Source organism: Bos grunniens, chromosome 14 (genome assembly GCF_055505025.1).
Source record: "Bos grunniens cultivar Pamir isolate PY7600 chromosome 14, Bosgru_T2T1.0, whole genome shotgun sequence".
In the NCBI taxonomy this organism is placed as follows: Eukaryota; Metazoa; Chordata; class Mammalia; order Artiodactyla; family Bovidae; genus Bos; species Bos grunniens.
In genome coordinates, this window is record NC_141178.1 from 1,266,468 (window position 1) to 1,290,649 (window position 24,182).

The 24,182-nt window shown below is 45.6% G+C and overlaps 1 protein-coding gene and 1 long non-coding RNA gene across 18 annotated transcripts in view; one reads left to right on the plus strand and one right to left on the minus strand.

The window, feature by feature from the left end:
• ENPP2 (ectonucleotide pyrophosphatase/phosphodiesterase 2) overlaps window positions 1-24,182 on the plus strand; it is a 132,810-nt gene that overhangs the window by 91,914 nt on the left and 16,714 nt on the right. For 9 of the 17 annotated variants that reach the window (XM_086335727.1, XM_086335734.1, XM_086335739.1 and 6 more), the window contains 7 exons: window positions 543-668; window positions 4,299-4,330; window positions 5,101-5,228; window positions 7,169-7,256; window positions 7,421-7,508; window positions 8,606-8,790; window positions 12,512-12,563. In XM_086335727.1, coding sequence (XP_086191853.1) covers window positions 543-668; window positions 4,299-4,330; window positions 5,101-5,228; window positions 7,169-7,256; window positions 7,421-7,508; window positions 8,606-8,790; window positions 12,512-12,563 — 699 coding nt within the window. Of the gene's footprint in view, window positions 1-542; window positions 669-4,298; window positions 4,331-5,100; window positions 5,229-7,168; window positions 7,257-7,420; window positions 7,509-8,605; window positions 8,791-12,511; window positions 12,564-23,631; window positions 23,707-24,182 lie in introns of all 17 variants that reach the window. The other 8 variants (XM_086335724.1, XM_086335731.1, XM_086335736.1 and 5 more) reach the window with 1 other exon arrangement.
• LOC147358946 (uncharacterized) lies at window positions 20-3,303 on the minus strand. The gene is made up of 2 exons (XR_015140428.1): window positions 2,873-3,303; window positions 20-96 (listed from the first exon to the last, which is right to left on the minus strand). It is a non-coding gene; the product is annotated as an uncharacterized LOC147358946 (long non-coding RNA).

The following is a 24,182-nucleotide window of genomic DNA, read 5'->3' on the forward strand; positions in this document are numbered from 1 at the left end:
TTCTTCTTTCTCTCTCTTGTTTCCAGTATTGTTTATTCAGTAACATCCAAGGCCACCAGTGGAGGCAGAATGAGGATTATGTGCTCAAGTCGGGAGCTGTATTAGAGAGAGAAGAGGGTTGGAAAATGAGATTTTTGTAAAAGAGACACAGGACTATACATTCCAGTGATTTGCATCACTCCCAGCTAGAAAGAGTTTAAAGCGATTTGGGATTTTTTAACGAATATATCTTCTTCGTAATGATCTTTTTTTTTTTTTTAAAGACCGTGGTTGCTTCCTTTATCTGGTTGTTCTTGCTGAGTGACTTAAAATGGTAACTGAGACGATGCGTTTTCAGCCTTCTGGTGCTGCAAGATGATACTACTCAATCAAAGTCTGGTGAAAAGATTATATAAAGAAGCACTAAAAAATCCAAAGTCAAGTTAAGAAATCTCAAGAGAGGGATCCTCACATTCACTTGTGCCTGAATATTATCTTTAGTGTCTGTGTTGAGATTTTAATTTTAAAATTGCCTGAAAATACTTTTTCCCCCTTTCCCACAGGAATGGAAGATGTCACATGTGATAGAACAGAATTCTTGAGCAATTACCTGACTAATGTGGATGATATTATTTTAGTGCCAGGAACTCTAGGAAGAATTCGACCCAAATTCAACAATCATGCTAAATGTAAGTTGACTCTTAAAACACTAAGTTTTTAAAATGGTAACATAGTGGCCTGAGAAGGGGCTTGTTCTCTGAAGCTGGACTATTTGGGGCAAAGCCTGGCTTTGCTCTTTCTTAGCCGAGTGAACTTGAATAAGTCACTGAAAGTCTAAACCTCAGTTCTTTTGTTTTTTAATCTGAGGGGGAAAAAACGTGGTGATAACAAACAACTAGCTCATCGGGCTGTTGTGAAAATAGACCTATGGGCACCACTTAGAATGGTTCCTGGGCCCTGGTAGCATTATATAAATATTTGCTCTTGTTTTTATCATGTGGAAAATACACTTAATTTGAGGCATGTGTATAACCATAAACTTCTGTTTACAAGAGAAGAACTTTCCAACCAAAGGCTCAGGCTTCCTCTTTAACTGAATCGAGGGTGTCCACGACAGGGTTAGAACCGTCCCCAGAGCCTGGAGCTTCCTGGGAGCCTGGATGAAGGGGATCTCCTCACCTTATGAAAAGTGATTGACAGAACCCAGCAGGGGAAGCTATGAAGCCCTTGAAAAGCGGCAGCTGCTCTGAAAGACTAGAAATAAAATAAACAGGCATGATCTTCTCACTTCTGTTTTGCACACTGGGGTTGTGATAAGTCACCAAGGAGAACTTTGCTGCTGCTGCTGCTAAGTCACTTCAGTCGTGTCCGGCTCTGTGTGACCCCATAGATGGCAGCCCACCAGGCTCCCCATCCCTGGGATTCTCCAGGCAAGAACACTGGAGTGGGTTGCCATTTCCTTCTCCAGAGGAGAGCTTTGACTTGTGGGCTAAGAGGCTTTAGATGTTGCCCCACCATCTAGCTTTGGAGAATTCTGTAGTTTTATTAGAGACATGCTGCATTTTGGAAAGAAAAAAAAAATCCTTTAGCATTTTTAGCCTTGGGAATAAGAAACCATTGGCACCAAGCAGAAAGCTTTGGAAAATTAAAGTTTTTCCCAAACGATGTTCCTGAGTCAACACAAACGGGAAGCGTTCCAAGGTCAGCTCCAGGCAACGTTGAGAAATAAACAAAGTGTGGGTGTCTCTGCCCTCTCTTCTCCGTGCCTTCTCGGTCCTCCGTGTCCTCTCTTCTCTGCTCATTTGAGATAGGTTGGCCCTCGCCAGAGTGACCAGCGGGTGCCTCCTTGATTTGGTATTTGCTTTCTAGGGCTTATGCAAGAGACGTTTTGTCTAAAGATATTCAAGACACCTCTAAAAGTAATAGGAAGGTTATTTTGGGGGGAGGGGAAGAAAAACTGTCCTGGGGCCCGTGAAATGGTAACTACCAATAATTAAACGTCTTGTATCTTAAAAAGCACACCCATTCACTTTGTGAGAGACCCCAGGGCAAGCTGGGTGAGAGCACAGACAGCGGTGCTGGGCTGTGTGGGTTCGAGTCTCTGCCGGCTGCCTCACCCTGTGACCTTGGGCAAGCTTCCTCAACACTGAGCCTTCGTCTCCTCACCTGTAACATGATTACTGGGAAGGGCAAATGGGAGATTCTCTACTTAGCTTCACTACTTATCACTTAGATTAGTGCTGGGCACATAGTCAAAGCAAAATAAATGGTAGTGAAAATGATGTTTTCAGCCAGGATATACACGTCTTACTGAATCCTTCCAATGGCCCTGTGTGACAGGTACTATCATGTCCTCTTATAAACAGTAATAATCAAGGCTCAGAGAGAGATGAAGTAATCGGCTAAGAGGGCAGCAGTTAAGGAGTGGCGGAGCTGGGATTGAAACCCAGATGCTTCACTGACCCTTAACCACTACCCTGTCCTGGGGCGTCTTTCATTCTGGGGGAGCCGGTAGCATGAGAGCTGAGTATTTCAGGACTGAAGGCTTGGTGTCCCACACGTGGGCCCAAGCTTTTCTTGTTTCCTAGAAGTTCTCTGGGATTTGTCTGAGATAATGATAATTTTTCTTCAATTATCGAAGAATATGAACTTACTCTGGTCCCTTTGAGGACTGTGGTTTATGAGGTCACCAAGTGTAGAGGTTGAAAGCATGGCTTGCCAACAGGGTCCCGGTTGGCACATTCCCCTCACCTGCTAAATGCCCACTGGCTCAGTGAGGGCCCCCAGCAGAGCTGTCGTGAGTGACCAGACAGTGCCTGCATTGCTCTACAGAGGGACTGCACATGGCGTGGGTGCCATCTGCGTTACAGATGTGGCTGCCGTTGCTACTTACCTCTTTGCCACTGAAAGATGCAACTAAACTTTAAGCCCAATTTACGTAGAAGGGAATCTACATTTCTCCTTAAATTTCATAGCTTTAGAACTAAGATTCAAGCGTTGTCTTTGAAGGGTGCATGTTCATGCGGCCAGGCAAGCTCGCTAGTGTATTTGCACCAGCGTCCACCAGTCTTTGCTTCTGTTTACTGGCCTGTGCACACTGACGATGCCCCGGGCCCAGGGGACGCAGCAGGAAATGACAGGCATGACCTGCTCCGAGGATGTTTACATTCGGGGGACGGCTCCCTCCTGCCTGTCCGTATCTCTTCCGAACGCTGCTTTCCTTTTCTGCTGCTTCTGTAATGACATGCTGAAGCAAATTTTTGGAAAACAAAACAAAATCCAACCAACCTACAATCTCCTCTTTCTCCCCACTCCCCCACGCCCAAGAGGGGACCTTCAGATAATACAATCCTGTCCACAGTTTACACACAGCTATTATTTGCATAGTTTTGCTTTTAGCTGGTTCAGGATATTGACCAAAATATCTTTTATTTGCTGGTAGTGACAAGGAGGTCTGTGTGTGTGTGTGTGTGTGTGTGTGTGTGTGACGGACAAGGGGCAGCCACTCGTGTCATTAGACTTGTGGTATTACTGAGGAAACCAGATTCCCTTTAGAAAAAAATAACTCGATGGATTAGAAGATTCATCTTAAAGGTGAGCGGTCACTTGTTTCAAAGATCTACGGCTACATAGGGAGTCACATTCAAAGCCCCAAATGCCTCAATATAGTTCCTGATGTTTAATTTAACGTAAACTCAATCCAGGCTCCAGAGGGACTCTTTAGGAGGATTTTAACTTTTTATTTTATATTGGGGTATAGCTGATTAACAATGTTGTGATAGTATCAAGTGAACAGCAGAGACTCAGCCATACATATCCATGTATCCATTCTCCCCTCCCCTCCAGGCTGCCACGTAACATTGCGCAGAGTGCCCTGTGCTCCACAGTAGGTCCTTATTGGCCGTCCACTTTAAATACAGCTGTGTGTGTGTCCATTGCAAACTTCCTAACTATCCCTTTCCTGCAGCCTCCCCCCGGCAATCATAAGTTTGTTCTCTAAGTCTGTGAGTAGGCTGGGAGAATTTTAAAAAGCCATTTACCCAGCAACATCCTGGTGCTCTGAAAGGAGGAATTCCCTTTCAGAAAAGTTGCCCCAGACTTAGCAGGGACATTTACCATCGGAATTTCTACTTATTTTGATGTATTTCACTTACTGAACTATTAAATACCCACACAGAGTTTTGCATGTGCTTGAAACAAAATCTAAATAACCCTTCCAGAAAAAAAAGAAAAGAATTGAGTCCTTTGCTGCAAAAATGGTTTCTCTCGGTGACTCTTGTCAACTCTTCTGAACTCTCTATCCTTCTCTCTTTGAACAGATGACCCGAAAGTCATTATTGCTAATCTCACGGTAAGTGTTGTGTGCCCCGGGCCTCTGCCCTTGGAGTGACTTCCACATACTCACCACCCGTGCTCGCCTCCCCGTAGGGTGAGAGGAGCGTTTTCCTCGCCGCCCTGCCATCCAGTGTGTTTATTTCCCTAAGAGCTTTCAAAAATCCTGGCCCATGGACAACAGCGGGCTCCCTAATGGTCTTGGCAATGATCCAGAATGGGAATATTTGATCATGCCATTAGGGCTGAAAAACCTTCATCATTGGTTAAATAGACCCTTGCACTTTCTGAACCAGGGCACAACCCCGTTCTGTTGTTTCCCCACCCAGATTAGACAGTTTAAAAGCGCCTGAGGATGTGACCTCGTGAACCTCACCGTGCTCCCTTCTCTCTGCACCCCCCCCACCCGCCCCCCGCCACCCCACCGCCTCACCCCCGGACTTAGAGTGTTTGAGAAAAGCCTTGGAGTTTGAGCTGCTCTGAGTGACGGTCCCACGAGTCAGGGACGTATCTTAAAAACTTCTAACTCCCCTCTGTGATACCCTTCCACCTCTTCTTCAACGTTACCTAATCCCCTTTGAATCTGTTTCCTGCTTTTATTATTTGATGGCGGGGGGGGGGGGGGGGGGGGGGGGGGGGCGGCGGGGTGGGCGGGGGTGTCACAAATTCCATTTACTCACAAATTAGCCTTTCCTTTGACTTAAAACCTCCTTCAGCTTTCTGGAGAGAATGTCTTGGGCTTTTCTAGAAGACTCTCCATGCAAAATTCAATGTCCATTTATATTTCAGTGTAAAAAACCAGACCAGCACTTTAAGCCTTACTTGAAACAGCACCTTCCCAAACGTTTGCACTACGCCAACAACAGAAGGATCGAAGACGTCCATTTACTGGTGGAGCGCAGATGGCACGTCGCAAGGTACCTCAGGGACAGGCGGCCCCTGTTTCTCACGTTCATAACCATCCCCTCGGCCCCGAGGCCTTCCCTGGAGGCTCAGACAGTAAAGAAGCCGCCTGCAATGCGGGAGACCTGGGTTCGATCCCTGGGTCGGAAGACCCCTGGAGAAGGGGATGGCTACCCACTCTGGTGTTCTTGCCTGGAGAATCCCATGGACAGAGGAGCCTGGGGTGCTGCAGTCCCTGGGGTCGCAGAGAGTCAGGCACTACTGAGCCACTTCACTACTTAGTCCCTGGGGTCGCAGAGAGTCAGGCACGACTGAGCCACTTCACTACTTAAGGCGGCTGCAGTGCTGTAAGGTCATCAGCCATTATAAAAAGAGATTTCCTGACTTCCCCGGTGAGCCAGTGGTTAAAAAGCCACACTTCCTTTGCAGGGGGCACCTATGTGTTGATGAAGAAAACTTGGGAGTTCAGTAGAAGTTAGTAACACATGAAGACGGTTGAGCAGATTAGCATAGACCAAAGCCAGCCATTTTAATTAGCAGCACATCTTCTCAATTGAACTTGAATTGTTGAGTTATTATACGCACATATCTAATTATCCCAAGCTGAAAGTAGTTCTCCCGAGATCAAGGACTCAAACGTGTAATTTCCTTGTTTTTCCCCAAGTGCTGTACTTCAGTGCCGTGTACCTGTACGTACTTAGGAAATATTTGTTGTAATAAACATGTAAGTGTTTTGGAAAACTGCTACCTAACTCTAAGCAAAAGGCATCTTCCTGTCACAACAAGGAAGTTCAAATGCTTTTGATGTCTCGAGAGCACGGTTTCCGTTTTCTGCTTCTAAACAGAGCTACTGCCTCCGTAAGGCCTGGCTCTTGTTAAGCTGTGCCACTGCTACATGTGTTGAGCTTACCGCTCGGTTATACTTTGCAGTGGTATTACCAGATAAATTTGTTGACAGGGAAATCTATATGCAAATATTTCTATGGAATACAGATCTCCGTTCATTGATCAAACATCACACATTTTAAAAGCGCCAGCTGGGTGTGTGCTTAGCATGGAGCCTGCTGCTGCTGCTGAGTCGCTTCAGTCGTGTCCGACTCTGTGCGACCCCATGGACTGCAGCCCACCAGGCTCCTAGGTCCCTGGGATTGATTCTTCAGGCAAGAACACTGGAGTGGGTTGCCATTTCCTTCTCCAATGCATAAAAGTGAAAGTGAAGTCACTCAGTCGTGTCCGACTCTTCTCGACCCCATGGACTGCAGCCCAGGCTCCTCCGTCCATGGGATTTTCCAGGCAAGAGTACTGGAGTGGGGTGCCATCGCCTTCCCTGAGCATGGAGCCTAGTGACAGGCATATAGAAGTGAACCAGACAGACCTGGTCCCAGAGCAGAGAATCCTGGAGCCAGTGGGGCACGTGAGCAGACAGTTGAAGGTTTGTGGCAACTCTGCATTGAGAAAGTCTATTGGTGCCCTTTTTGCAACAGCGCTATTCTTAAATTAGGTATGTGCGTTGTTTTCTTAGACATAATGCTACTGCATACTTAATACAGTATAGTGTAAATATAACTTTTATATGCACTGGGAAACCAGAAGCTTTGTGTGACTCCTTTAGCGTGATGGTCTCTTAATTGGGGTGGTCTGGAGCAGGGAGCAGCACCTACAGGGCACGTCTGTGCCTGTGGCCAGTGCTCGGCTCCATACGACCGTGAGACAGGAGGAGGGCGCCAGACCTCAGGTCCCAATCTGTTCTAGGCTGATCGTCAAGGCCAAAGCACTGGGGGCAAAAAGACAGCATCATCTTTCATCACCCTGGGAATGATGCAGTCAAAGCGGAGAGAAATACGCTTGGATTAGTAAAATCCACTTCTTACAGATCTTTTTGTGCACTGGACTTTTTTTTATCAGACCAATTTTATGAGAAGTCCTGATTGACTGTACAATCGTTTCACTCTAGGAAACCTTTGGAGGTTTATAAGAAACCATCAGGAAAATGTTTTTTCCAGGGAGACCACGGATTTGATAACAAGGTCAACAGTATGCAGGTATGCTCCCAGAACTATGAATTGAAGTGTATTTTAGAGGTTCTAAAAAGGATGGGAATGGTGGTGTAAGTGAAGCTTGCAGAGTATTCATAACTGGAGGGAGGGTTGCTCCTGGATATTAGCAATGCCTAATTGTTTTTGTTTGTTTTCTTTTCTTTTGGAAGACTGTTTTTGTAGGTTATGGCCCAACATTTAAGTACAAGACCAAAGTACCTCCATTTGAAAACATTGAACTTTACAACGTTATGTGCGGTAAGTCACTTATTTCATCAAAACCAAGAAAACAATCCGGAGTTAACATATGAACTCCTTTCGATGTTGGAGAAAGAAATGAGGTGTCTGTTTTCTGGGATCACCTCATCTTTTCATTAAAAAAATGCTGTAATTTGCCCATTGGTTCAAGGGACAGAATATCATCCCCCTTCTAAGGCTTCTTTGTCTTCCTTCAACAGTTGACTAATGGGGAGTTTTCATGGTGTTGCTGTTGGCAGCCTCCGGCTAATCTAACACAGCATTACAGTCTGACACCACCGGTCACAGGCCGGGTGAAGCGAGCACTGGGCACAGCGCCCCCCACCCCGCACCCCGCCTCCATCTCTCCCAGCGCAGCCGCGCACGGCTGGCCAGCTATTTATGTGCTCCTAATTATTTTTCTTCCTGGAGTCTCTAGTTGCTGGATGAGGACAGCTTTTCCTATTTAGTAAGGGAGCGCCAGTCTGGCGGTCAGAGGGGGAGTCTGCACGTCGGGTCTCCTGGGCCCCGTCCCCTCTGGGCATCCGGCGCTCCCCGGCCCTGCCTCCGGGCTCAGGCCAGTCCCTGTGTGCCTGCTCGGCAGCCTTCTCACTCGCTCTGAAATCAGCCTGTTCATTCCACAGCGGCCCTTCAGGGCACACGGCCAGAGCCTCCTCTTGTCCTGTACTTCTGTGGAGTGCATGAGAGGGCAGGCTCGAGGTTATTTATTGATCATAAGCCCCACTTCAAAACTTGGGATAAAAAGTCTCACAGAGAAGCAGGAAGGCAACGATCCTGACGCTGATGGTCCTTGGGTTGTAGCTATCACAGATATAAAGGTGGCGAAGCGAGGCCCTATTTTCCTTCACTCTTTCTTTGTGGGAATGTCTTTCTTGATATCAGGCCATGAAAATGCTATTTTAGAAAGTTGTTGCCAAGACCTCATCAGGCAAGGATGACTTGGGAGCTCAGAAGGGAGCCTGCCGTCTGAATTTGGTTATCCCATTCTGTTTGTGTTCCAAGTTTTCCAGACCTTGGAAGGTGAATGGCTTTGACTCTCCTCCTATCTCATCAAAAACATTTACAAAATACCTGGCCCTTTTCTTTCTTCTCATCAGATCTCCTGGGATTGAAGCCAGCTCCAAATAACGGGACCCACGGGAGTCTGAACCATCTCCTGCGTACCAACACCTTCAGACCGACTGTGCCAGAGGAAGTCACCAGACCCAATTACCCAGGGGTTATGTACCTTCAGTCCGATTTTGACCTGGGCTGTACCTGTGATGATAAGGCAGAGCCAAAGGTAGAAGTAATCTTTTTTGTTCATTATGGAAGAGCCTGTCGGGTGTAGAGCAGTGCTGTCCAATAGAACTTTCTCTGATGATATGCATGGTCTTTCTGCATCGTCCAAAATAGTAGTTACTAGCTACACAGCTTTCGAGCACTTGGAACTAAATTTTTAATTTTATTTAGTGGCTTGTGGCCACCATATTGGACAGCACAGGCATAGATAATGAAGAGCAAAAAATAAAATTCATGCTATTCTGTGGAGTCGCGATTCCTAACCAAACGTTTTTCTTTTTTTCAACCTGAATCACATGTCTAGCAGTCATGGTCCCAATAGGAAACAGATGGCCCGTGCAGAAGAAGTTTTTCAAGAAGGTTTAAAGGAATTGTTTCAATCACATTTAATGAGAAGACTATTTACAAAGCTGGCAGGGTAGAGGGAAATCGAGGAGGGATGGTAAAGGCGCCTGGGGCTCCCAGGGCACCAATCTGGATCTCAACAAGAAAGGGGAGAACAGTCACCAGCACATGGAGAAAGAACCCTGTAGGCGGGGCCTGAAATTTGGGTGATGGCGCAGTGAACACACCGCAGCCTGGAGAGAGGAAGCTGGGGGTGTGAGCACGCCCTTGCCACCCCCTGCTGGTGCCTCTCGATGTTGGAGCCCAGCCACAGGGCAAGCTTGCTCTTTGATGTCCCTAGACATCAGCCTCCCGAGCACAGGGCAGGGGAGGGAAGCGGGCAGCAGGGCGCAGGTGGGCGTGCAAATAGGCGCTGCCCCGCACAGCCAGTTGGACAGTTGTTGAAACAAGCACGTGTCCAGTAATGATTTTTTTCTCGTATGTAAAAATCAATTGTATTTCTAAATATAGCAACAGACAATTGGATAATGACATTTTAAAACACTTAGAATAGCGTTAAAAATATAAAATATCTAGGAATGCTGAAAACTGTAAAACAGTATTGAGAGAAATTAAAAACCTAAATAAATGAAAAGGGGACGACAGAGGATGAGATGGTTGGATGGCATCACTGACTCAACGGACGTGAGTCTGAGTAAACTCTGGGAGTTAGTGATGGACAGGGGGGCCTGGCGTGCTGCAGTCCATGGGGTCGCAAATTGTCGGACATGACTGAGCAACTGAACTGAATTGAACTGAAGTAAATGAACCGGTACTCATCATTCATTGAAGGACTCAATATTCATGGCAGTTCTTCCTAAATTAATCTATAGATTCAAAGCAATCTCATTCAAAATCCCAGTGGATATTCTTCAGCTTTTTCTTTTGTACTGGAGTATAGCCGATAATGACTGGCTTACTGAATTTTACATTGATCAATGACCTTTAAAGTTGCCAATCAGTACTCCTGACAGCAAGACACAACCAGTGTTACCACACTGAGTTGATAGGGTTCCAACACAAAGCAAAGCAATCTGCGATTTTTGCACGTGTGGTTTTATTACAGGCAATGTGTGATCTTCTCATTAGACCTCAGAAGAATGGAAACTAGTTTTCTTATTGGCCTCTCCCCCTCCCCCTGCCACTGTCTGCCTCCCGGGGCTCCTTGGGGCCTGCGAGGCGCAGTCTGGGAGCCCGCCACGGGAGGGAGTTTGCTTCCTGTCCCTCCACCCGTGCCTTATTGTTTTATGTATGAGCTCATTATCTTTTTAAGTTTTCTTTTTTTTAAAATGTGGACCATTTTTAAAGTCTTTGTTGAATTTGTTTCAATATTGCTTCTGTTTTATGTTTTGGTTTTTTGGCCTCAAGGCATATAGGATCCTAACTCACTGACCAGGAGTTGAACCCTCAGCCCCTGCATTAGAAGGTGAAGTCTTAACCACTGTACTGCCAGGGGAGTCCTAGATCCCCTTTAATGTCTCCTACTTTAGCTCCTGATGAGAATTAACAGCGCTAATTAAAGTAGGTGATTCTAAGACTTCAGCTGGAGGAGTTGAGTTGCCCATGTCAACAGGAAGTGGTCTTTGAAGTGAATTCCAGTTATATTTTTAGAGGCATCTATTAGATCTATTACCTTTCCTCTGGGAAACAAGAAATATTTTGGTTCTTTCATCTTAAACTGTTTTGGAGGGATTCTAGATTATCTTTATTTTCTCAGTGGTTTTTTCCAAAAGACTACTTTTCTTAAAAAAAAAAAACACAGATATACAAAAAAGGTATAAAGATGAATAAAATGAATACTTCAATATATAGACATTGTGAGAAAGAAAACGTTAAAGATGGAACGGAAGCTCCACGTGACACCCCCACCCCAATCCCACTTCCTTCCTACCTCAAAGCTAATTAATATCCTGTGCTGTGCTTAGTCGCTTAGTCATGTCTGACTCTTTGCAACCCCATGGGCTACAGCCTGCCAGGCTCCTCCGTCCAAGGGATTCTCCAGGCAAGAATACTGGAGTGAGTTGCCATGCCCTCCTCCAAGGGATCTTCCCAACCCAGAGATTGAACCCAGGTCTCCTGCACTGCAGGCAGATTCTTTACTACCTGAGCCCCCACGGAAGCCCAATATCCTGAATACAGTATATATAATTGCCATGCTGTGCTGTGCTCAGCTGTGTCTAACTCTTTGAGACCTGATTTTCCAGGCAAGACTATAGGAGTAGGTTGTCATTTCCTACTCCAGGGGATCTTCCTGACCCAGAGATCCAATTGGAGTCCCCTGCATTGGTAGGTGGGTTCTTCACCACCCAGGAAGCCCTATAATTGCCATGGAGACCTCTGTACTTTCACTCCGTACATAGATATCTCAAATAATATATCAAGTACCTTTAGTATAGTTCCCTAAAATAACCTATAGTATAGTTTTGAATATTTTATTTTTTATTAAAAAGATGTTTTTTTGGCTGCTCCTCGAAGCATTTTGGATCCATTTCCCACACCAGGGATTGAACTGATGGCCCCTACACAGGAAATGTGGAGTCTTACCCACTGGACCGCCAGGGAAGTCCCCTGGATGTTTTATATTTTTTATGTAAATGCTGTTATACCATATGTATCCTGCATTTATTTGTTGATCACTGTATTTTAAAGATTTTTTTTACAGATTAATACATGAAGTTGTATCTCATTCATTTTTATTGCTAACATCAATAGTTATTATAATGCATAATTGTACAACTAGCGCATCATGATTTTATTCATTCTGCTACTTGAGGACGTTTGGTCATTTCCCACTGTCAGCGCCTCCCAACAGCGTGGCTACAGACATCACTGCAAGTGTCTCTATACACGTGCTGGAGGGTGCCAGGACCCACAGTGGGAAGTGGACCTGCCGAGTCACGACAGTTTCAGGATTGCTGGATCATTCCATCTCTACTTTAGAAAAGCAATTTTATAAATGTGTTTGGGAATCACTTTAGTGCACCCAGAGATTAATCCAAACTTTTCAGGCAATATTAGAGTTAATGTGTATATATGTGCCCTAATCCTCATCATGGACATGGGAGGCTGGTCCCATGATTATCCATGTTTTTAAGAAAAGGAAGCAAAGTCATGGAGAGATTAAATAGCATGTTCAACACCATAGATCGCTCAGAAGTACAGCCTCAGTGTCAATTTGAGATAAAGTAGTAACACTTTATAAAGCGTGTGATATTGATGAAGCTTAGGATCCTATTTTGAGTTTAGCTGGGTACTGAATAGAGAGAAGGGTGCTGGAAAGAAAGACCGTTTCTGATCTGCTTCCTTTTCCCTTTTGTTTTTTATTTTCACACATGAAGAACAAATTGGATGAACTCAACAAACACCTTCATATAAAAGAGTCCACAGAAGGTAAGGAGGTGACAGAAAAAAGAACCAGATAAGTTTTGTTTTCTGGTTTTCAAAAACTGGAGAGACTTATTTACTTCATAGTGTAAGCACAGTGTTTTCTTAAAATTTGAATTCAGATTGCAGAGTGACCTTTATGTGATCTGGCAAAGGGTATTGGTTTTTTCTCTGTATACAAGGTGCCAGCTGTGTAACAGAAAAGTTCTATTACCTTTTTTTCCCCCTTAACAGCTTTTAACCCTCTGAAAAACAGACACGCTGTTGTGTATCTGATGGGTTATAAGTTAAGGGCTGAGGGGACTTCAGATGAAGGGGATGGAAGTCACCAGTGGTAACAGCTGGTTCCTCTGCTGAAGGTTCCCCACCTGGAGAGTCGGTGTGTATGTCAAGGGGAGGGCTGCCCGGAAGGAACTGTGTTAGAACTCTCTCCCAAGAGGGTCTCGAGCCCTAACGCACCCTCCTGTTGTTCTGCATACGATTATAACACGCCTGGCTTAGCCAGCTTCTGCAAGCTTGTGATGAGAACAGAAAGCCTCAGCGGTTTGTGCATTTCTTATTCCTGTTTCAGGGTGCTGACTGTTGGCCAAGTGCTCCTCTGCCCCGTGGCACTTTCATTTTAGAGTCTGGTGTGAAGGAGCTGGCCTGGTCAGAGCACGCCCTTCTCGGGGTGGAGCCAGGCCGTGGGGCTCAGTGCCTCTGCTTTCCTTTGTTCAGCGCCTTAGCTGACTGTGAGCACCTCATGGCTTTCTCTCTCCACTCAGTCATTCTGGGTATTGATGTGCATCCTGATGCTTCTCCCGTCCCCGCTGCCCCATCTGCAGGCCTGAGTCTGCGTCCTGGGCAGAGGGACCGGGGCTGAGGGCGGAGTGTGTGCCCCTGCGTCCTGCTGACGTCCTGGTGCAGGGTCGAGTCACGTGTCCATCCTGGGGTTTCTGGCTGGGTTCGGTGCTTCTGCTTGGATGAGGCATTTCTCACTTCCGTTTCAAGTTCACTGGGGCCAGCAGGGCATGTGAAGCCCGTGGAAGAGGGACATACATTCTCTCCCCAGGGACCCCGTCCTCCACGTTCCTTGGCGATGGGTGGAAGCATATAATCCTTTACACAAGAGCAGTAAATAATTAGGAACAGTAATGTGATCTACCACCCAGGCTCTTCCTTCTGATTTTGAAATTAGATGAGGAAGAGGGGAAGCCTCCTAGGCAGGTTACTGCAGCAGAGGTGACAGCATCTTCTAACAGCAAGGGAATGACCCTTGTGTGTGAAAAAGAAGACTGAACTCAAGCACAGCTGCCCAGGTCATGCAGTCAAGACGCACATAGTCAAATTCTCTTGAGAGCATTACTTATTAGCTGACATGGTTCTGTTTATCACGTGTGCTGTCTTCAATCTGATTAAGCAAAGGTTGAGGAAACCCGTGGAAGATTTTATTTCCTTGACTTATTTCTCCTCTCTGTAAAGATCTTCATCTTTTCCCTTCTTCTCTTTCTGCATATCCACCCTCCTGCTTCTCTGTGATGACGGAACACACAGGCTCTTTGACATGTCATTGGATGAACACGGCCTTAGAGAAAGGACTTGGTTGATGGAAGGTACACAAATCCACAAACTCTAGAAGTGATTCAAAGTATTTGACATCAAATCTAGTGGATGATGGTGTCTTTATATTTGGAAAAATTCCAATACTGCCAGGATCAAGAACCCGCCTGCCAGTGCAGGAGATGAAAGAGACATGTGTTCAATCCCTGGGTCGGGAAGATCCCCTGGAGGAGGGCATGACAACCCACTCCAGTATTCTTGCCTGGAGAATCGAATGGACAGAGGAGCCTGGCGGGCTGCAGTCCATGGGGTCACAAAGAGTCAGACACGACTGAATGAATTCACACACACGCACACCACGATCAAGGAGTGTAGAGTCTCATGATTTGAGTTTTTCAAACATTCAATCAGCAAGGCAGAGAAATATGACTGAAATGTTTCTTTTCTGAAAGCCACTAATGAAATAGTTAGTTATGATAGCTTTGAAGGGACACTCATGTTTTTTCTGATTCAAGCTCTGGCTCTTCATGGTCCTAAAACATTTCTGGCTGGGGAAAAAAAAAAAAATCTTTCACTTCGTTTTCTGGTGGCAGTGCGCTCTTGGGACAAAACCAGCCCCACACTCGGCACAAAGAGTGGCCTCACACTGCCGAGCTCGGGAGTAAGAGGCGTCTTCTGGCGAACTGCTGACTAGCGACCTCATCGTTCCTTTGCTCTGCTCAGCGTTGAATACATCTTACTTCTCGGTGCTTTCACATCACCGGGGCTTAAAGTTTTTACTTTTTCATGGCAATGGACCCTCACGAGGATTTGTTAAGCACCTGCCCTGAGCTGGGGCTTGATTGCTGAGACGTTCTGTCAGGTTCTGTCAGCCGTCTCACCGCCAGTTCCAGGTGAATTCTTTACCACTGAGCCACTGAGCCACTGGGGAAGCCTGGGACAGCCTCTGATGATGCAAGGGAGCCTGTATTTATTTTTATTATAATTAACGGCTGAATATCAACAGACTTTTTTGATAAAGTTGTCTGAGTTTATATAGCACTGTTTGCTATGTGTGCATAATAATGGCTATTTGCAATTGCCAATAACTGGAGTGATATGAGAGAGATGCTAAAACCATTACATGAAATACAAATAACTATATGTCACTGTCTGATTGGTGCTTGTTTAAATTCTAGAGTATGTGTAAGCCTCAGCGTCCTCTTTCCTGTCTGGTTCTCTCCCTGTCTCTTGCTGTTTGTCTCCTTAAGGGCCCTGTCTCAGTCAGGGCTTCAGCTACAGAGTGCCATTTTCTTGTCTGAGTTCCTTCAGGCTGCTGTGGTGTGCCTGGTTCATAAGTCTGGTCCCCCCCGGAAATCATCGGGGTCCGCTTTGCTGAGGGGGACCTCGTGAATTCGAGGTGCTGTGTGCGCTGTGCTCAGAGTAGTCACTTCCCCTTTCTGCATATCTTTGAACATGTACTGAGGCTTTTCAGCCATTTAAAGCTCTATACAAATGTAAAGTTGTATTATTTTCCTGCCTAGTTTTTAAAAAAATACACAAGTAGGTAGCTGATTCTTTCAGAATAAATCACGTGCCCTGAACATACATTTGTACCAACCACGTCTGTAAAAGCTGTGCTTTCCAATAGTGAAACAACTCAGGGTAAATTCAAGGTAACAGAAGAATGGTATATTTAATTAATGTTAGGGTATGTTTTATCACCGACTCAACGGACATGAGTTTGAGCAAACTCCAGGAGATGGCGAAGGACAGGGGGGCCTGGCGTGCTGCAGTCCATGGGGTTGCAAAGAGTTGGACACGACTCAGTGACAGAACAACAATGACAAATGTTTTATTAGAAATACTAAATTTACAGAATCAAGTCCTTCACTAAAGAACAATATAATCTTCAAAAATTATGATCTAAACTGATTTCTAAAGCCCTAATATTTCTACATTTGTAATGAATCCCAGATCTTAGTTGTATGGCTGCTATTTCTACATCAGATGTAGTTAATGTCTTGGCAAACGTACTGAATTTTCATTTTGAAATCCGTTGAATGAATGAATGAATGAGATGGGGATGCTTAAATTTCTCATAGCACGCACTTCTGGCCGTGGAGCCAGGTGGAAGTTTCACTGTAAGAATAACTGCACTGTTCATTTTCACCTTAGTCTTTTCTCTGCTTACATTACTAAGCCGTGTTTTATATTTTCTTAGTCAGACTGGCATTCACCGTCATCTTTGTGAGGAAAAGGTAAAAATCACCGTAGGACCCATGTTTGGCTCCTTATCACACCCTAAGAGAAATTATTTTGATTAGAAAAATGACTTAACCAACTAGTGATTCTTGTTAATTTAAAGCAGAGCCCTGAACAACTAGAGGGACACTTCTCTGTAGCTCTTTTCAATTATGAAATGCTTCTCACTTTTGTTATTTTACTGGAGATGTTGCTGCTGCTAAGTCACTTCAGTCGTGTCCGACTCTGTGCGACCCCATAGACGGCAGCCCACCAGGCTCCCCCGTCCCTGGGATTCTCCAGGCAAGAACGCTGGAGTGGGTTGCCATTTCCTTCTCCAGTGCTCCAGTGAAAGTGAAAAGTGAGAGTGAAGTCACTCAGTCGTGTCTGACCCTTAGCAACCCCATGGACTGCAGCCCACCAGGCTCCTCCATCCATGGGATTTTCCAGCCAAGAGTACTGGAGTGGGGTGCCATTGCCTTCTCCTAACTCTCTCTTTTGTAGAGCCAATTAACAAAGAGCGTTGTGATAGTTTCAGGTAAACAGGGAAAGGACTCAGCCGTATGTATACATGCATCCATTCTTCTCTAAACTCCCCTCCCATCCAGGCTGACACGTATCATCGAGCAGAGTTCCGTGTGCTATGCCTTGTTGGTTATCCACTTTAGATACAGCAGTGTGTGCATGCCCATCCCAAACTCCCAACCACCCCTTCCCCTATCCTTCCCCCAGGCAACCATAAGTTTGTTCTCTAAGTCTGCGCCTGTTTAGCAGTGTGTACATGCCCACCCCAAACTCCTAACCATCCCTTCCCCCATCCTTCCCCCAGACAACCATAAGGTTGCTCTCTAAGTGTGCCTGTTTTGTAAGTTCATTTGTATCGTTTCTTTTTAAACTCTGCATATAAGGGATGTCATGTGATATTTCTCCTTCTCCAAACACTGAATTTTAATGACTACCTATCAGTATTCCTTGCTGATGTTGAAAATTTACTAAATTTGGTGTTGTCGTTCAGTCACAGATCCTGTCCAACTCCTTGTGACCCCAGGGACTGCAGCACGCCAGTCTTCCCTGTTCTTTACCATCTCCCAGGGTTTGCTCAAACTCATGTCTATTGAGTCAATGATGCTATCCAGTCATCTCAACCTCTATTGCCTCCTTCTCCTCCTGCCCTCAATCTTTCCCACTCAGGGTCTTTCCAACAAATTGGCTCTTCTCATTAGATGGCCAAAGTATTGGAGTTTCAGCTTCAGCATCAGTCCTTCCAGTGAATATTTAGGGTTGATTTCCTTTACGATGTACTGGTTTGATCTCCTTGCTGTTCAGGGGACTCTCAAGAATCTTCTCCAACATCACAGTTCAAAAGCATCAATTCTTTGGCACTCAGCCTTCTTTATGGTCCACCTCTCACATCTGTACATAACTACTGGAAAAACTGTAGCTTTGACTGTATGGACCTTTGTCAGCCAAGTGATGTCTCTGCATTTTAAGAGTCTTTCTGGGTTGGTCATAGCTTTCCTTCCAAGGAGCAAGTGTCTTCTGATTTCATGGCTGCAATCAGCATCCACAGTGATTTTCAGTCAGTTCAGTCACTCAGTTGTGTCTGACTCTTGTGACCCCATGGACTGCAGCACACCAGGCCTCCCTGTCCATCACCACCTCCTGGAGTTTGCTCAAACTCATGTCCATTGAGTCGGTGATGCCATTCCAACCGTCTCATCCTCTGTCATCCCTTTCTTCTCCTGCCTTCGATCTTTCCCAGCATCAGGGTATTTTCCAGTGAGTTAGTTCTTTGCATCAGGTGGCTAAAGTATTGGAGTTTCAACTTCAGTATCAGTCCTTCCAGTGAATATTCAGGACTAATTTCCTTTAGGATGGCCTGGTTGGATCTCCTTGCTGTCCAAGGGGCTCTCAAGAGTCTTCTCCAACACCACAGTTCAAAAGCATCAATTCTTCAGCGCTCAGCTTTCTTTATAGTCCAACTCTCACATCCATACATGACCACTGGAAAAACCACAGCCTTGACTAGACAGGACACTGTCTGAGTGGTGGGCTTCCCTGGTGGCGCAAAGAGTAAAGCATCTGCCTGCGATGAGGGAGACCTGGGGAGAAACGATCCCTGGGTGGGGAAGATCCCCTGGAGAAGGAAATGGCAATCCACTCCAGTATTCTTGCCTTAAGAATCCCATGGATGGAGGAGCCTGGTAGGCTACAGTCCACAGGGTCACAAGGAGCCAGACATCATTGTGGCTTGTTGGCTCTGATTAAATTATAGGACTTCTCTGGTGGCTCAGACGGTAAAGCATCTGTCTGCAATGCGGGAGACCCGGGTTCAATCCCTGGGTCGGGAAAATCCCCTGGAGAAGGAAATGGCAGCCCACTCCAGTACTATTGTCCATGGAAAATCTCATGGACAGAGGAGCCTGGTAGGCTACAGTCCATGGGGTCGCAAAGAGTCAGACACAACTGAGTGACTCCACTTTCTTTCACTTTCTTTCTTTGACTAGACAGACCTGTGTTGGCAAAGTAATGTCTTTGCTTTTTACTATGCTGTCTAGGTTGCTCATAACTTTTCTTCCAAGGAGCAAGCATCTTTTAATTTCATGCTGCAGTCACCATCTGCAGTGATTTTGGAGCCCCTCAAAATAAAGTCTCTCTGTTTCCACTGTTTCCCCATCTATTTGCCATGAAGGGATGGGACCAGATGCCATGATCTTAGTTTTCTGAGTGTTGAGTTTTAAGCCAACTTTTTCACTCTCCTGTTTCACTTTCATCAAGAGGCTCTTTAGTTCTTCTTCGCTTTCTGTCATAAGTGTGGTGTCATCTGTCTATCTGAGGTTGTTGATATTTCTCCTGGCAATCTTGATTCTATTAGAGTAGTATCATCTGCATATCTGAAGCTGTTGATCTTTCTCTTGGCAGTCTTGATTCTCGCTTATAATTCATCCATGCCAGCATTTCACATGATGTACTCTGCATATAAGTTAAATAAGCAGGGTGACAGTATACAGCCTTGTCATATTCCTTTACCAATTTTGAAACAATCTGTTCTTTGATATCTGGTTCTAACTGTTGCTTCTTGACCTGCATACTGGTTTCTCAGGAGACAGGTAAGGTGGTCTGGTATTTCCATCTCTTTAAGAATCGTCCAGTTTGTTGTGATCTACACAGTCAAAGGCTTCAGTATAGTCAGTAAATCAGAAGTAGAAGTCTTTCTGGAATTCCCTTGCTTTTTCTATGATCCAACAAATGTTGGCAATTTGATCTCTGGTTCCTCTGCTTCTTCTAAATCCAGCTTGTACATCTGGAAGTTCTCGGTTCACGTCCTGCTGAAGCCCACCTTACAGGATCTTGAGCATAACCTTGCTATGAATGCAATCACAGAATAGTTTGAGCATTCTTCGGCATTGACCTACTTTGGGACTGGAATGAAAACTGCCCTTTTCTGGTCCTGTGGCCCCTGCTGAGTTTTCCAAAGTTGCTGGCGTACTGAGCGCAGCACTGAAACGGGATTGTCTTTTAGGGTTTGAGAGAGCTCAGCTGGGGTGCCGTCACCTCCGCTAGCTTTGTTCATAGTGATGCTTCCTAAGGCCCACTGGGCTTCACACTCCAGAACGGCTGGCTCTAGGTGAGTGACCACACCATCATGGTTATCGAGATCATTAAGGCCTTTTTTGTATAGTTCTCCTGGGTATTCTTGACACCTCTTCTTAATATCTTCTGGTTCTGTTAGGTCCTTACCCTTTCTGTCCTTGGTCTGCGCATTCTTGTATGAAATGTTCCCTTGGTATCTCTAATTTTCTTGAAGAGCTCTCTGGTCTTTCCCATTCTGTTGTTTTCCTCTTTCTTTGCCTTGTTCACTTAAGAAGGCTTTCTTATCTCTCCTTGCTATTCTCTGGAACTCTGCATTCAGTTCGGTCTATCTTTCCCTTTCTCCCTTGCCTTTCGCTTCTCTTCTTTTCTCAAATATCTGTAAAGCCTCCTCAGACAGCCACTTTGCCATCCTGTATTTTTTTCTCTTTGGAATGGTTTTGGTTACTGCATCCTGTACAGTGTTACAAACCTCTGTCCATAGTTCTTCCGGCACTCTGTCTACCAGATCCAATCCCTTCAATCTATTCATCACCTCCACTGTATAATGGTAAGGGATTTGATGTAGGTCATACCAGAATGGCCTAGTGATTTTTCCCTACTTTTTTCAATTTAAGCCTGAATTTACCAAATGCCCTTTACTAAATGACCACACTACAACTACGCTGGACCGAGACAGAGCGAGGCACTTTACAGATTTGCTTGTAAAGAGTGCAGCATCTCAGAGAGCTATGAGGCTCTGGGAGGTTAGGTTAGAGAATCACAAAGCTATAAAGAGCTGAGATGAGATCTGACTCCAGTTCTCCTGGACACTAAAGCCTCTGTGCTTCCCTCTGTAAATGCTTCCTATTTTAAGGGTCGGAATAAAGAGAGAGTGTTTTGAGAGAATCTCAGTGCACAGCAGGGTTTGGAAGTTGTTTCTGAAGCAGTAGATGCTTGGATACAAACCGCTGGTCATATGAGCTCCTCAGCAGGCATGACTGAGTCCGAGCTCCTGCCTGGAGTAAGTGGGCCTTCCACCCAGCGTGTTCTCTATTAGAATAACCTGGCAGGCGGCATCCACCTGGAGACTGTCCAAGAAGCTAGGAGAAGAGTAATGGGCCGAGGCAGAGACCTGGATTCTGGGTGCTGTCGTGTAGCTGAATTACCTCACACAATCATGAATCCTCAGTTCCTGCATCAGTAAGATGAAGATGACACTGGTCTGCCCAGTCTATCTCTTGGGGTTATAGTAGACGGGTCATATGTAGAAAGCCAGGTCTTGAAAGTCATAAAGAACAATATTTTGTTTTCAAATAAAACAGTCATTTATTTATCCAGGTCAATATCTGGCAACGTTGGAGGCAGAGATACAGTGGTAAACAAAACAAAAGCGCTGTCCTCATTAAGTTATTATTTTATTGTGAGATTCAGCCTGCTGATGAGTTACAGCACAGTGCTTTAAAGGCCGAGGTAAGAAAGACCAGGGCACCGACAGAGGCGTCCAGTCTAATCCCAGAAGCGGTTTACTCGGCAGTAAATGATAGTGGACACTCATAAGGCAAAGGGGAGAAAGGAGGTAGGAAAAGCAGAGACCTGGGGTAGAGATTCTGTGGTAAAATGTAAGAGCGTATTATTGTGGGAGTGAATGTTTAAAACACAAACAGAAAAAGAGGAGAGATTTTCATGTGGCTCTCAAGTCAGCCAGCTAATCTATGGGAATATGGGTCAGAAAGCTGAAGAGGGAAAAGAAATACACACTCCAGTCTGGACAAGCAAACGCTGGAAGACAAAAAAAGAGGGCTGGGGAAGTCCATACCACTTGAAAAGATTCGCCTCCCAGTACTTGCCAAATGTGGTATCTGGAGGGGAACTGTGGCATGTCCCGAGAATTCCAGACGCTATTGTAAACAGGGGACTGGGGTGTGGCGTGGAGGCTCCGTCTGGAATCTCATGGAGTAGGAACCCAGCCTGGAAAGACAAAAGTTATGCTAGACCTGTGTCAAGAAGTCACGAGGAACGTATTTCGAAACTAGAAGTTCATCTCCAGGGTGGCTGGTCTCAGGACAGGGCCCTTACATGCACAAAGACTGAGCTCCAAGTCCTCTCTGTGGCTCAACCAACAGGGACTTTTTGCTACCCAGAAATGCCGTGAATGACTTGCCTAAGGTGTCGTATGGAGTAGCAGAGTCAGGCAGTGACCAAGAACCTGTGATTCTTTGATACCCTGATAAACCGAAAAGGCTCACTCAGTCGTGTCCGACTCTTTGCGACCCCGTGGACTGTAGCCCTCCAGGCTCCTCTGTCCATGGGATTATCCAGGCAGGACTGCTGGAGGGGGTAGCCATGCCCTCCTCCAGGGGATCTTCACAACCCAGAGATCGAACCCCGGTCTCCTGCATTGTAGGCAGACTCTAACACTGAACCACCAGGGAAGCCCTGATAAACCCCAAAAGGGAAATCTAAATTTGGATTCTGGGCTTAAAATGCTTCTTACTGCAAAGATTTCACCTCTTATAGGGCTTCAGGAAGACTCAAGTAGGTTCCTTCAGTCATTGGGAGCTCGCGGGCTCTTAGGAGACTGCCAAAGCTACTACTTTTCTTTTTTTTTTTTTGCTTCATCTCATATATGGTCAGTTAACAACTGAGGAAAAGTGAGTCAGATAATGATATCTTTGTGCTCTGTGTGCCAAAAACTCCAGTAGTGCATATACTGGGAGCTAGGAAGCCCACATTTCTGAAGGAAATTGAGTCTGTACATATAGAGCAAAAGCGTAAGTAGAGATGGAGAAGCTTAACTAGAGAAATGTTTCAAGAGAAAGGGACCTTCGGATGCCTTGTCCCCTTTTTCTCCCCTTTCTCCCTCTTGTCCCCTTGTCTTTTCCGTGGGAGCTGAACGATGAGACCATGTTATTTGTCGTCCCCTTTTGAGGGTGAGAAGAGCGACTGTGCCAGGACATAGGTGTAGTTGGGACGTGGGTTCACTGTGTCTTAGCTCCCTAAGCTCCGGAGGGCTGCACTGACGCCCTCATCCCCGTCTGTGGCGGGTGCTGCTCTCTGTGCTCCTGTTCGGCCTCGTCAGTGTCTCTGCTGGAGTGGGCGCCAGGCTGCCTTTCAGTTATCCACGCTATGTTTCTGTCTCCCGTGGAACTGTGAGCTCCTGGAGGCTGAAAGCCTCAAGACTTCCAGCCTTGTCTGGAGAATCCCATGGACAGAGGAGCCTGGCAGGCGGCAGTCCATGGGGTCACACAGAGCTGGACACTGAATGACCTAGCACGCACACATGATTTATCTCTGTCCCATAAGCCAAGATCTGACACTCAGGTTTGACAAGGGAGGGTATACTGACAACACGTTTGAAGGGAGACAAGTGACAGGATTGGTGGGAAAGTTATTCCCAGGGGAAAGAGAAGGCGTCACGTGTCATAGCATAGAGCTGCTGACAGTGATCGCGGGCAGTCCTGCCAATCAGTCAGCCTTCATGGAACGGAGGGGTGACAAGTAAGGAGGAACCAGAGCTGGTGGGGTCTACAGCCTGCCCGACTGCTGACTGACGCCTGCTCCAAAGAGGGGTGGTGCGCGAAAGAGCACAGTCGCTCTTTTGCTGTGCTCCTTAATGGGATAGACTGGGTAATCTACCAGGTTTGCATTTGAGCTTGGAGGAATGTGTTGGGTAAGCATGAAAACTTGAATGATAAAAAGAGAATAGCTTCTCAAAGAATCTTGATACTTCTGCTTCCAGCTGAAACCAGGAAATTCAGAGGCAGCAAAAATGAAATCAAGGAAAACGTTAATGGAAATTTTGAACCTAGAAAAGGTTTGGTTTGAGTTTTGAAGGACAGTCTGACCTAGTTAATAACTGCTCCCAAGTACTACTGTTATGATTTGCAGGCTTTTTATGTGTTTGTTATATATTTCATTTATATAATATTTAGCCTATTATTTTCTAATTCTTAGGGGTGGGTCCCTAAATTCAGCAGCTTAACCAAGGCTTCTACATTTACTGCAGTGCTGATGAAGCCCAACTACCCTGAACAGGCTTGTGTTGTAACAGTGTGGGCTGTTTTGCCTCAAATCAGCAGTTCTGCTTGGGAGGGTCATGCAAAGTAATCTACAGAGTTTTCTCTGTTACTTGCGTAGAATGGTAATACTTTAATTAAAGCAACATGTATACATAATTTAATAAGTGATTGCCAGAAATGATTTTCTCTAATAGAAATCATAGCAAATTTTTTTTTTTTGGTTATCACTTAGGGAATCGTGAATTGCCGAAGCCTCAGTCGCTAACTATTT